Source organism: Phalacrocorax carbo, chromosome Z, assembly GCF_963921805.1.
Source record: "Phalacrocorax carbo chromosome Z, bPhaCar2.1, whole genome shotgun sequence".
Taxonomy (NCBI): Eukaryota; Metazoa; Chordata; class Aves; order Suliformes; family Phalacrocoracidae; genus Phalacrocorax; species Phalacrocorax carbo.
The window spans coordinates 62,627,675-62,641,798 of NC_087548.1; the positions used below are offsets into that span (position 1 = coordinate 62,627,675).

The following is a 14,124-nucleotide window of genomic DNA, read 5'->3' on the forward strand; positions in this document are numbered from 1 at the left end:
CAGATGAAAGTGCCATGCTGATTTAATAATGCATGACCAAACTGTCATACGAACAGAAAGAATCCTTAGCATACGATTCAATCTTCTCTTCATCAACTACGTTCCATGTTTATCTGCAGCTGCCACAGTTGAGCTGGGAATGACTAAGCAATTGTCAAAAAGGATAAAAAAGTAGCAGTTTTAACAAAGCTAATAGCAGACAACCCATTTGAGCATATCTAATGTTTCACCGTACCTATTTAATCTCTCTGTCTCCACTTCAAACTCTCGGATTTTACTTTCAGAGATAGCAGATCCATGTGAATAAAGAGTCTGGAAGATTTCCTGGATGTTTGAGCAGTCTTGGAGGGAATGTGCCAAATGTTCAGCCACAGTACTAGACACCTGCACAGGGCAGTCAATAGATTATTGTGAACAGATAACCACCGGTTTCCTCCCACAGGCAGTCTGCATTGACAGCTGCATTTACTTGCATGTATTCACTTCAAGGCATTCATCATTCAGCATCTACCATGATTTTTGCATTGAATAGAACATTTACAAGTTTCCACTTTAAGTAGCTGTTTTGATTTAAAATTTTACTAGACAAAGGGTGAAGCCCACTACTTCATGATACATTTGAAAAGCCTAATATACAAGTTACCTACTTTCTTGAAAGCCTGGCAAAAAGTTAGAGCTGAGTTCTTCAGTGAGACAAATATTAACACAGAGTAGCGACAGTGTTACTGATTTACATTGGCATTACAAAGCAGAATCCAGTTCTCTGTTGATTGGAAGTTGTGAAATGCTACCGAATAGTCTTTTCTTGAAGAATAATATTTTGGAGGAATTGACTCCAAAATTGTTCTCTTGAAGTCACTCCGAGAATGACTTCTAGCCACCACTTATGAGAAAATGAGATCTTCATACTGGGTGAAATATTCTCTGCTGAAATATTTTTCTCAAAGTGACTTACAAAATACTTTCAGTTAGCTCATACATTTATCCAGCAAGAAAACAATGCTGTTTTTAAAGGAGCACAGGTCATCTTCAGAAGGTATCATGCATGCACATAATTATTAGTCCTTACCCCTATGCTGCTGATTTCTGATCCTAAGACAGGTCTATCAGATGATGAAGACTCTGATCTTGTCTTTGACAACTTCACTCTTTCAGCAATCTGTAAGTCAGAATGCTGCACAGTTACTCAGGAACACACACACCATAAAGATTACAGAAAATGCATTTGCTCACTAGCTACACTTGCAAACCTGAAGTGAACTACTGTAAAACTGACACCTGTGTTGTAACAGGGAATTACAAAGATTAGTGCTTAATTCCTTTCTGCAGCTCAAGTTCATTGACTGGCTTAGGATCCCAGAAAACTCTCTGGGGATTCCAGGTTTCTCCCAGTTAATCACATGCCCGCACAGCAGCTGTGCAAAAAGAAGCGTGCTTCTCCCAGATAATGAGAAGCATTACTGCAACACACAGTAGCTCACCTTGGCTATGGGAATGTCATTGCTACTGCTGCTTGTGCTCAGCTCTCCCGTGCTGGGGTTAATGGGTCGATTGGCAGAAGTGAGACGACTTGGGCTGGATGGGCCTGTTGCCTGCACACTTTGCAAACGTGTTTGCAGCTCTCGAACCTACAATAAAACACAACATTCTGTTTTTTTCACTTTCAGAGTTTAAATAGCTTGGAGATTTTCTCATTGTCTAGCCAAGCCTAATTGCTTCTGGCTTGAGCATAGAAGTCATATTTTGTCCTGTGGTGGCCACAAATTTTTCATCTGGGGACCAGATGAACGGAGGTTGTTTTAAAATTCCATTTTTGTCAGTTTTTTAAACTACCTGCAATATGGAAATATGCAAATGTAATACTGTAGAGCAATTACTCAAAGTTTCAGCTTGTTTTATATAACCCCTTCAGTGCAGTTGTACTATATGTATAGAAATTATTCTGTCTGGGGTGAAGCTACTGCTCCAGCCTAAGATTATGATGCCTAAACAAATCAAATGAAGAACCTGCTGTTAATGGAAAGCTCCAGTGTTGAAAAGAACTCTTGATACAAATATATCATAGGATGACTTTGTCATACTTGAAGGTCAAAGAAATTCAAATGTTAATCATGCTTTCAAAACTACAGTTAAGTAAAGGTACCGTGTAATGAGTAATGAGTACAGGCAAGAAAATACCAGCAAAGTAGCCAACCAACAGTCTGCAGAAGCTCTCTGTAAACATACACTGCAAACACTCCATCGTCCCCAGAACACATCTACAAATACTTGTAGAACTGATGTCAAAAGATTTTCAGGACTAAAGGGTAAAAAAAAAAAGTCTGCAGGAGCCAAACTATAGCTGAGCTAAAGATTATAGTGTTTACCTTGAAATAATTCTTAACAGACAAGGAATAACACAACAATTATGCCAATAGGTAAAGTGACAGAGCTCATTTTCCCCACAGAATCTTAAACAAGGAATGTGAGATGAGAGAAGGGGGAATGTGAGATGAGAGAAGGGGGAAGAAACCACCTGAAGAGGAAATTTCCCTGAATATAGAGCATTTACTTTAATATGGAAGTTTCTATGCTGATTTTGTTGGAACAGGCCATCTGCAAAACAGAAGTGGTGGAATTTTACCAAAAGTCCAGTGAAATAAAAGTTCAGTCCATTTTCTATCCCCCTGTAGCATGAAATGCAACTCTGATTCCTACTCTCTAAAACAAGGTGGGATTGACACAAAGAACAGATTAAGCAAGCTGAAATCCTTTAGTCAAAAATTTTCAAAATTTAAGTTTCATTAAAGCTTAGGCTTTCTTCAGCTATAGGCTCACCAATTGAGTGGTCAGTGCTTTAGCAATCTCTGCTTGACAAAGCAGCAGTCAGCATGTTCTCTGCACAACATATGCAGACTTCTTCAACTTACTGCACTGAGGGCAGAGTTCAAGCTGCAACTCCAGTCACCAATGCAGTATCTTATGCCTCCTATGATTCCCTACAGTCTGCTTCTGCTTCTCTGAAGAGTACCCCTGCCTCTCTCTCAGTCATATGCAAACTGAAGGTCAGGCTGCCTGATGACTTACTGTCAAAATAATAGAATTTTTAGGTATGTGTAAACTACTAGAAAGAAAAACAGAAAAGTGTGTTTTACAGAACAGAGCATGTTACTAATAAAAAGCTGTAGGGGGCAACAATAAAAGCACATAAAGGCTAATTGCACCCATAACTACCCAGTTCAGTCATGGAGGAGTGCTACACCTTAAAGAAAATGAAGCCAAACAACTCTAACAGTGTATCTCTGTAAAAAAAAAAGAAAAAAAAAAATGAAGTACACAAAACCTCAAATCAAATCCCCAATGTTTAAAAGTAACATGCTGAAAAATGGATATGGGTGCTTGCCCTAGAATTATACATCTTAACTGTAATTACATCATAAAGTTTACTGCGCAGAGTGTATAAAGTGCACATTCATAGCATGTATCTTCTACATATTTGCAGCTGAGGCCTCCTTTGTTCATAGACACATATGTAATTTCAACATGGGTACAGCTGCACTAATGCAAACCTTAAGGACAGAAGTGCACTACTGATGCAAACCAATCATTTCAGCCTGCTGATATGTGTAAAACTGAAACAAACCATGTAGGCATGTTTTTGCTTGCAGATGTGGAAAGCCAGTGCAGATAGGATTTGTACTGCGGCGTTAACACTGAAGAAAACAAAAAACAACCTCAAAACTTAATTAAATCAAAACCACATTTATTACTATTTCTTTTAACCTGGGCTGTTCCAGACTAAATTCCCCAAGTGCTTAAGTTACAGCATCGTTTAAAAGCAAATGAACAGGAAAACCACTAGGGATGTATTCTTCATAAAATCAAATCCCTGCCTCAATGTCTGACTGAAAAATTGCTAAAATATTCACTTATGCCCACAAGCTAGTCCTGGAAGATCTCACTCCAAAAGCAAGTAACATTCTAAGTTTAAGGGCAATGAGGAAACAGAGTCTTAAAGTTCCTTAAAATGCTAAGCATTCGTTGACTCCAAAGTTTAAAACTACCCTATGTAAAGACAATATTATATAAAACTTCAGCACAGATAGCTTTCCTTCAGTCTGTGCTTTATTACTGAGCAGCGACCATTGGCCATGATTACAAAGCCGATTATTCTTAAGGATCTGTAAAGCAATGTTAAGAAACAGAAAGAAAAATGAACACAGCTAAAAGAGTAGCCAGACAAAGCTTTGCTCAGGAAAGCATTTATAAAACAAAACTCAGAGCACAGCACAGTTATCAATCTATGCAAGTCACTGCTTTAATACTGTATCATGGAAGCAACCACCACTTAAAGAAACTGCTTATTCATGCTTCTTGATGCATTTACTGATTCAGGCCTTCATTTGAGAAATTACATGCTGAATTAATTCCTATAAATAACTACACTAACTTTAGCAACACTGAATACTGGATGGTAATTCTGAGCAGGATAACAGGGCAAGTTTGTCCGGCCCGTAAAATTATCAATCTCACAATTCACACATTCACCAAGCCAGAATCTCATGACTGGGTTGCCCACCCCAGACTGCCCAGAGATGGCTTAGGTAACTATTTCTGGTCACCAAAACCTCCACTGTAAATACAGCAGTATGCACCATCTCCTCAGAAAGTACTTTTCCACAGTGGTAGTAATTCCACAGGAAAAATAAAGGAAGACCAAAGAACAGGAATCAAGAAAAAAAAGAGTTCAGAAGAGCCAGTTTCTTCTCTGGATTGGTGAATTCATGAGTTATGAAAAGACAAACAGTATGATTAAAAAGGGTCTGACTGCCCTGCTCAATAATTCTACCAGTCTTAAGTGTCATTACAAATGTACTAGAAATTATTCTGAAGGTTACATTTATTATTAGACTGAAGGTAACTGCTGTACTGCACATGAGACACAATAAACACTTGGAAACTGGAGAGAGAGGAAGGGCAGATCTTGCAGGAAATGGATGACAAAATTGGAAAAATCCCATGGGTGAAGACGAGTAAAGAAACAAACCCAAAGAAGCTCCACTGAAAGACAGGAAAGTGGGTATTTGTTAGTTGGGGAGGAATAATAAGAAAGGATGTGAAGAAAGATTTCTTCAGCCCTTGCATCATACTAGCTTAAAGACAGAAACACCCAGAAGGATATAAAAATTGCTATAAAATCCTAAAACTCTAAACTGAGACAGAAAGTGGCCAACAGGCAGATCTAATTATATGGTCAGAAAAAAAAAGGAGGCAGCAAGAGCAGAGGAAAAAAGGAGAAATCCAGGGAAACACCTGGGAAATCCACAATTAAAAAAAGGAAAGAACAAAGATCTAAACAGCTGGAGGAAGTCCAAAGAATTACAGAAGTAAAGAAGTGCTGGAAAGAACAGGAGCAGGGACATTAAGTGAGACACAAGGCAACAGAGCCATTAGACTTCAGATCAATGGCTAGTCTAGTCAGGTGCAAAAAGATATTCTCAAGTTATTAAAATAAACTTAAATAACTGGAAATTTTATTTATTTATATTAGCTGTTTAGCAGTATCAACCAACTGTTTAGCTGCATTTCTAATTTTTTCCTGTGAATGCTAAGAATTGGGGTAGGAAATAGGGAAAAATAAACCATACTCTCTCATGGGTGCCTTAAGAAATTAATAAAAAGACAGCAAGAGTAGAAGAGAAAAGGGGCTCACATACTACAGTAACATTGGATTTATGAAAGACTTCATAAGTGATGAACAGGCATTATGGACATGTTTGCAGAAATGCATAGTTGGTTATAGAAAATACTTTGGTGGCATATGCTTATTATCTATAAGCATGAATCTAAGAAACATGTTTCTCCTCTTTGTGTTTTACACATGCATACTCACAACTACATGATTTGTTAATATACCCTAAATAAAAAAACACAGCTACAGACTGCCTGTTGCTGTCACTGATTTCCACATTCAAAGGATAGCTGCTGCTTTTGTTCCTAAACCAGTTTCTAACAAGGGGCATGCCTGTGATTCTTTTCTTTCTACCCTACTTATGACCTGTTTCATCATGCACTATCTTTGAAGCCTTCAAGTAATAACATTTTCCCCCTAGCATTTTAATACCACTTTGGTTTTTTCCCGTTATATAGAGGAAGGTGCAGCACAACAAACCACAGGAAGTGAGTACACCTCTCCCACCTTCTAACTTATTCATGCACACTGCAAATCTGTGGAGAGGAAGATGGAAAATGAAATACCAGCTCAAGCTGCTCTGAGTGGTGAGGGCCCTTCCCTGCCTAAAGCACCGTTCAATCAGGCCTAGTGGTGATTATTTTCAGCCAGATAGTTTTCAGACCCTCTTAAATTGTGAGCAGCAGGGCTAACAAGGTCTGATTTCCTACAGGTTGTCTGCTGTGGTTGACTGAGTATGGTAAAGAAGCCGTTCCTGGTATTTATATGGGCTATCTCCTTAATGAACTCTCTGAAGCTGAATGAGCTTAGACCTGCACTCATCTGTTCAAAGGAGGCATTTACAGAATATCCCTCCTCTGCAAAGACGTCTGCTTTCAAGAAATATGTAAGAACTTAACTGCTACTAGGAATGCTACTCCTCTGGCAGATCTGAAAATTAACGCGCAGTTTGATTAATTATTTTGAGGAACAGAGAAAGGGAACACACAGGCAAAACAAGCTATGGGAGAACGGGTTTATAGAGCTACTAGGGTTTATACCTATGGCCTTTTTAAGTAGCAGGATAGGCTACAGTGCATTGGGTGATACAAATGTGCTCCAAGCAAGCGCTCCTCTGTTTTTGACACCTTTCAGACAAAAGTCCCTCATGCAGAGCTCTGCGCAGAAAGATCTGGATGCTGTACCTCTCTAAAGGATGTAAAGCAAGGAAAACCAAAGATGTGGCTGGACATGACATGGGAAGTGAGGGGAGGATTCCCTAAAACCTCCAAGCACAACTGAAGTGTTCTGATCCAGGCTAGCACACAACAGAAACAAACAAGCAAGGGCAGTAAGCCTGCCTCAGGCTTTTTCTCATTTAATTTCAGATTAATCACTGAGCATTTGCATACAAGCTTGGAAACAGAAGCAAAGCTCTAGTTTGTTAACAGCTAATCAGAGATACTGCTGCATAAGCAAATACCACACAACTGAAGGAGGTGGAGAGTGGAAATAGCTTTTGGCTGCTACCTCAGGTTTCTGGTGTGTACCAAGAGACAAGAGGACAGAACAGTTCAAGGATCACTTTAAGCTGTGCAAGCTGACAATAATCTCTATAGGCCTAAAATTCATCAGTGTTCTCTGCAATCTGGAACAATACTTCTGATCCCAATACAAATGATGACAAAACAAGGACAGCCGAGCAGCTTTTGCCAGCTTTGTGTCATCTGAGAACAGAGTGGGCTCAAGAATGCCTGCGAGGCCAAGGATCTGACTTCTGCTGTAGTTTGGGTAGGTTTCAAATCCTTGCAAGAACAAGGTATTTTGGGAGAGCCCTCATGCTAAAATGAAGTTTCTTGGAGCAGGGACAATCTGGTCAGCTGGAGGGATCATGCATTAAAATGGCATTTTTCTACTCCTGTGCCGATTATGTTTTCATGAAGGTCTTAAGTCAAGGACAGCTAAAATGGTAAGTCTAGTTTTGTTTTGGTCAGTTTAGTGAATTCAGCTGAGTTTGGAGCAGATACAGAATAATCCTCACAACTAAAAGCATTTCATCAACTGAACAAGTTGACATATGGCTTACGCAGAGAACAGACTTAACGGAACTCCAGAGCTGGAACTGCCTTTTCACTTTAGACTTAGCTCTTCAGCACAGCCTCAGAGAAGCCTGAACACTGCCAACAGCAACTGCTTCTTACACCAACAGTCTGCTTGGGACTGTGCTGAGGCACAATCTGGCAATTTTCATGAGCAGTAATTAAAAACCCCACAACTTTTACTTTGCAGTCTTGATGGGAGTTTATATGCTGTATCAGTGCTGCTCATCTGACTCCCCTGGTGGATACAAGAGACTTTGTGCAAGAACACAAATATTACTTTTTCTCCTACTATTTAAGACTGTGACAACATATAGTAGTAAATAGTGTTGTCCTGATTACAACCTTATTCTCATATAATAATAATATTAATCCCATGAACTGGTACAGAAGTTCTCCAGCATGTTTTCTTTATTACTGGATTTAGGATTATGATGAGCTATGTGTACGTAGTTTCTAGAGTGTTGACTGGCCCAGGCTTAAATAGATTTTATTTTTAATATGGCAATATCATACAGAGGTAAAATAAACCTCTGCATTATGAAATTAGTTGCTACACTGCAGGCACCTTCCAGAAATAAGTGATTACCTCATTTACTAATGACCCATGAGAAACAAACTCCATATGCATGTTGTTTCTTAGCCACTGTTCTAGAAAGTGGCTCAATCTGTTAACTGAGCACAGTGAATATCTAATTAAATTAGATCTCCAACAAGCCTGAGAAAAATGTATTGAAAGCACTCTGCTTGATTACAGACATTGGTCTAAAGTAACAGACCTATTGATCTGTTCAACTTCAAGCTTATTCGCTTCACCCAATTTAATTTGAGAAGAACAGTAACTAAATTTTAGTTGGATCTCCTTTCCCACTCTCCAGGGAAATAATCTGAAGTGACTCTGAGTTCAGGTGGCATAGAGAAAATATTTAATAGGTCAAGGTAAACATTTATTTTGTTGCAACTATGGACATGGAGTTACATTAAAAATGCAAATATGGTTTCCACTGCAACAATTACATAGTGTTGCTGACAGGGTCATAAGCCATGAACAAAATTCTCTAGTGGGGGCAATAAACCAGTTGTTCTGTAAGTTCAGGATTATATTAAAAGCCATATTTCAACAAAGTCCTCCTATAGGTGCAAACCAAATGAAAACAACTGAAAAAACCACCCACACCAGCTGTGCCTGAATATAGAGGCGGCTTGATTTTTTTATGCTCTGTGCCAATCTAACATTAACCCTTTGTCTACTGGGCAAGACATCTATCCAATCTGTCCAAGAAGAATTTCATTAATTAAAGAAGAATGAACATTTAAACTGGCTTGCTGTATACGAAAGACAGCTCAGCGTCTCTACAGAGCAACTCAAGACCTACCCTCTCCAGGGTCAGCAGTCTGAACACAATTTGGGTCAGTAACATCCCACTGCTGCTGCCATCTGACAATTGCTCTAGCCACTTACATGAAACAAGTTGATGACCTCAATTCTGTTTCCACCAGAGATGCTTCCATAACAAAGAGACATCAGTAACACATGCAGCATCCCTGCTATCAGTTCCAATAGAAAGGCCAGCAACTACTAGGTCAGCATGATTAACGTGCTATCCTTTCAGTCCCAGGCCTATATTAAGGAGACTGTGAAATATTCAGTAACATAGCCAGTACTTGTGTGGCTCCACAAATGCTTGGTTCGCTGGGGATTCCAATACAGACTGACCAAGTCAAGCAGTATCCTCTTACACAGAACTAAACAGCATTTTCCTCATCATCTAATCCAAACCTCTGCTACTGCTGGCAGCCAGACAAAACATCAGTTTTGCGCAGAGATAACTAAAGCTAGCTATAGAATTAATGCAGCTGTATTAACTGGGCCAATTAAAAGTAAATTTTTTGGCTTTCCTTTGGATACAATCCTAATGTAATAATCCTGGTTTTAATAGATTTCCCTGTACAGTCATACATTTCAATATACAACCATAACTTGAACATTGTAAAGCTCCATTTTCAAAGTAGTTTGGCAGTAACCTTACACCTTATTGTTTCTTCAGAACCTACAATCCTCTTATCTGTTAGACACCTCATAGTCTAATTTCTGGCCTAATATAGCCACAAGTGGTTTATATTAGTCTGTTGTTGTTCCAGTTTTGTCCCTATGTGTAAACAGTCATTACTCCCATTCTTACTTGCTTTCTCCAGCACTTGTAAAGAGAAATCAAATTCCGATTTTGATTTTGTTGAACAGGACACTTCTCCAAGTAAGCTGCCCATTTCTCTGACCCTTTTCTACATCTTTTTTTTGCCAATTTAAATGGTACCTTTTCAAGCATAAGATGTAAGAACTACATAGAACGTTCCAGATCAGATCTCACCACTCTTTATACAGTCTTTCCAGTCTCTACTGGAAGTAATTTAACTGGTATATCATAGGATTGAGTTTGCCACCATGCATCAACAACCCAGCCTTGCTGATACCTGAGGGTACAAACACCAATGCTTTCCTTTTTTTTGTTCTTTTTCTTTTTTTTTTTAAAAAACTGAGCAGCTTCTGGCTGTCAGCAGAAATTCTTGTTACAGATCTTTTAAGCGCCTTAACTTGCATTCCATACTTCTCAAAATTTCAATCTTTTTCCTATGAATCTATCCTCAAGGCCACCTATTTTTTTGTTTGATATCCCATTATTGATCTGTATCATCTGTAGTGTCAATATCTGCATTTGTGTAAGCAAATTTCACAAGCACACCCTTCTGTTCTCTGCCTGCTTGCTGCCTCTCCCCGCACCCCCTCCTGCCCCAGGTGTGCAATAATTCAGCTGGTGCAAAAACGCTACTTCTATAGCTCAAGGGGTAGCACTGCCTATGTTTAAAAAGAAATGTCACTATAAAATCAGTCCCAAAACTTCAGGACTGAAAACCAATTACACTTATGGTACATAATAAAACTAAATTTTACAAAGGAAAAGTTGAAATGGTCTTGTTTTCTATGATAGCAGATTATTATTCTTACCTCATCACACATCTTTTTTTAGTGTTAAGAGAAGATAGAGAGTTTTGCAAAGGTAATTTGTGGCTTGACATCTTTAGATTGGCAATCTCACACAATGCAGCTTCATGCTAAAATGATACAGTCATTACAGAACAATGTTGTTTTAGAAACACAGTATTTGCATAAAAGGTCAATCTGCTGCCAGATTGCAACACTTCCAATGCTTTTACCAAGGTAAAGTGGTCTAAATTTTCACTCAAATTGAACACAAACTTGAAACTGCCTGTTTTAAAACCAAAATTATTTCATACTTAGCCAAGACTGCAGATTTAACAGGGACACGGCTAAGAAATTTTAGCAGTAACAATATTGAGGTCATGTTTTTTTAGATATTTCATGTTGTTTGTGAACAAACTTCCGTTTTTTTTTTTTACTTAGGGCTCCACACAAAGCAGAAGGCCTTTATTTGACCTTGCAGCATCATAAAATGTAGATGGGGAAGCAGGACATGGCTGGGACTACTCATTGTTCAGTTCTGAGAATTATTACCCACTGACAGGAGTCCTGCTCTTTTTCTTTCTCCTAATCACAAATTGAATTCCCATCAAAACCAAAGAAATATCTGTTGTTTACAGAAAAAAAATGCCTCAAAGGAAAATTCACTAAATGAACATCTGCTTTCTCTATACACAAGTTACATATGCTTCCGTGGAGATGAGTATCAGGTCTTCTGTTAACACATGATTTCTGATATCAGGTTGTTGTATACCTCGGCTTTTCATCACACACTCTTTTTCAATTATGTTCAGTTTTGTCCTAGTTCTGTAAGTTGTATAACTCAGCTTTAAAAACAAAAAGCCCTACAGCCAGCACAGGAAGCGAGATTAAAGAGAAGCTTGTTCTGGTGGCAAAATTATATAGGCAGGAGGAACAAGAAGCCATCATCTACACAGCAGCCTTACCCTTCTACGCAGTCTGTCCCTTTCTTCACGAATAGCGTTCATGGTGGCCTTGGTCCTGTTCAGCTCCTCCTCTTTGCTACACAGCATGGCCGTGAGGCTCTCATTCTCTTCCCGCAAGCCAGCTAGCTCCTTCTCCCATCGAGATCTCTCTTCAGAGAGATTTGGATAAAGGTCGCGTCCCAGTACACCCTCAATCTCTTCTACGGTCTGCAAAAATATTCATCAAAAACCAGAAAGAAGCAGAGAAAGATGATTGCACAAGCAGGACAGAACTGTGTAACAGGCAACTGTATAAGCCTTTCCATACACACCCAACACCACACCATCATTAGTTTGCTTCTTTTGTTTTATAAGTAGTATCAAACAAAATTATTGCTTATTTCGTTTGATAGTTTGACCGTTTTATTAAAGTATTTCATACTGACCAACACCAGAGTAGATGGATGTTTTATATGCAAATAAAACATGTCACCCATGAGTGACAGCAATTGCAGCACTTTCACCTCAGAACACTTTGAGAAAAATTAATGACTCCTTGTCACGGGTGAGCACTATGCTTGTTCCTCTGCTTGAGTAACAGGCAGTAAGTAGTAGCCTGTGAATGGGCATGGCATGGAGCCTTTCTTAGTTCTAGACAGTAAAAAAAAGAGGACTCTTCTTTCCCATGTTCCTGAGCATGTTCTTTCCTAGAGGTGGCAGGGAGATAAAGAAAATTGGCCTTGGCTAGGCTTACATTATACCATGAGACATTACAGCCTTTCTAGTGCATAAAAAACGGCTGTGTTTCTCTGGGATATAACATGCCACTCAGCATTTCCCATCCCATCCCTTGGCTCAGAACTGTGCCTTATAGGCTTGTGCTTATAATCAGCACAAAGGATATTCAGCAACATCTACTGGGTGAAACTGAACTACATGCACACACCACCAGCAAGGAAATACTGCCATGCCTGAATGGCCAGCCTGGTGGTACATTCAACATGTTGAAACACAGCACAACACTCAACGTGTCAGGTATCTACGTGCAGTTCCGATTCTACTACACAGCATATGCTGTGCCTGTATTAAATTTTTTCACTTCTGGAAGACCTTTGCAACACGGGAAAACCCTCCAATTGTTGCTTGTAAGGTACTGAATCTCTCTGAAAGTAGTCTGCATTAAAATGGTACGAAGAAACATGGAAAATAAATGAATGTATGATGTAACTAGCAGCCTAGAAAGTTTCATTTCACTGGATAATTCAAGAACAAGTTATAGCTAAAGCCTATACTTCTAAGTTTAATATGGAAGACAAATAACTCATATACCAAGGTTCAAAACAGTCTACTTTGTTGTTTTATTCAAAAGTACTTAACTTTAACTGTAACAAAAATTACTAACTGAAGTTTATGTCCTTAATTTGGGAGGGACTAGAAGAATCAACCAGATTATGTCTGAAAATGACGAACCAAGTTGAAATTACAAGTCCGCTTTTTTTCTGCAAGAAATCTTCCCACTGTTTTCAGCACTGACAGTGAAGTATCAGTGAAATTTTATTATTTATCCCTTATAATGAAAAACTGGTTATTCATTGTTATCAATATATTACTTTTAAAGAATAAATCTTGTCTACACAGCAGGACTGCTCAGTGAGGAGGAACACACTCATAGAAAAGGAAAAAAACATTTTTTAACAACTAGTTCAGGACACTTCTATGGAAGAGGCAGGGACAACGCTTTTGCAATTGGGTTCAGTTTATAATTTTAAATAATATTTCAAGCCTCTCTTCCATAAAAGTGCAATACGTTTAGAGTAATAAATACAAAGCCCCATTGACAGAGTATCTACACTATAATTCTGCTTACATATTTGGTAGAAAGCTTAAATTACTTTTCTAAAAGAGCCATACCTTGCAACATCTCTGCAAGATGAAAGGAGCCGCAGGTCTCCCTTACGTTAGTTTCACTTGGACCTATAGGTCTCAAACTATGACAAGGTAAGTTATTTCAACAAGAGGATGAGTCCAAGTTCTGAATAAGCATAGGGCAGTTAATCTTACAAAGTGAAGAAAAGCTCTGTAACGGCAGGAGCATTCTCTCTTGATGCTGTCAGCTTTATTTTAAAGAGTGTCTATTTGTTGCTGTCTTCTCCTCTGCCTTCTTCCCCCAAAACTCTCCTTTTCATGCAATTCCCCTGCTGTTTCCTCACCCCTCTAATGCCAACTTCTGCTGCTGCCTCATTCCTCCTTATTCCCCATGCTCCTAGTGTTGTTATTTTATCAACCCCTCCCTTTCCTAAGCCTCTTCTGCTCAGAACATTACCGGGGGTGATAAGCCTGGAGCAACACTGAAAGAGGGAGGACTGTCATGAGGAAGCAGCGGCAGTGGCTCAACAATGGAGGTATTTTCAGACAGAGAGGCTGCTGCTGTTTCTCCAGACTCCATTGCTA

General features: G+C 39.0%; 1 protein-coding gene across 6 annotated transcripts in view; it reads right to left on the reverse strand.

Annotated features, from left to right (window-relative positions):
• Nucleotides 1-14,124, reverse strand: part of MCC (MCC regulator of WNT signaling pathway) — a 237,752-nt gene that overhangs the window by 40,435 nt on the left and 183,193 nt on the right. For all 6 annotated transcript variants that reach the window (XM_064438842.1, XM_064438844.1, XM_064438843.1 and 3 more), the window contains 4 exons: nt 11,695-11,901; nt 1,482-1,628; nt 1,070-1,159; nt 236-384 (listed from right to left, as the gene is read on the reverse strand). In XM_064438842.1, the coding sequence (XP_064294912.1) occupies nt 236-384; nt 1,070-1,159; nt 1,482-1,628; nt 11,695-11,901 (593 nt within the window). The remainder of the gene's footprint in view (nt 1-235; nt 385-1,069; nt 1,160-1,481; nt 1,629-11,694; nt 11,902-14,124) is intronic.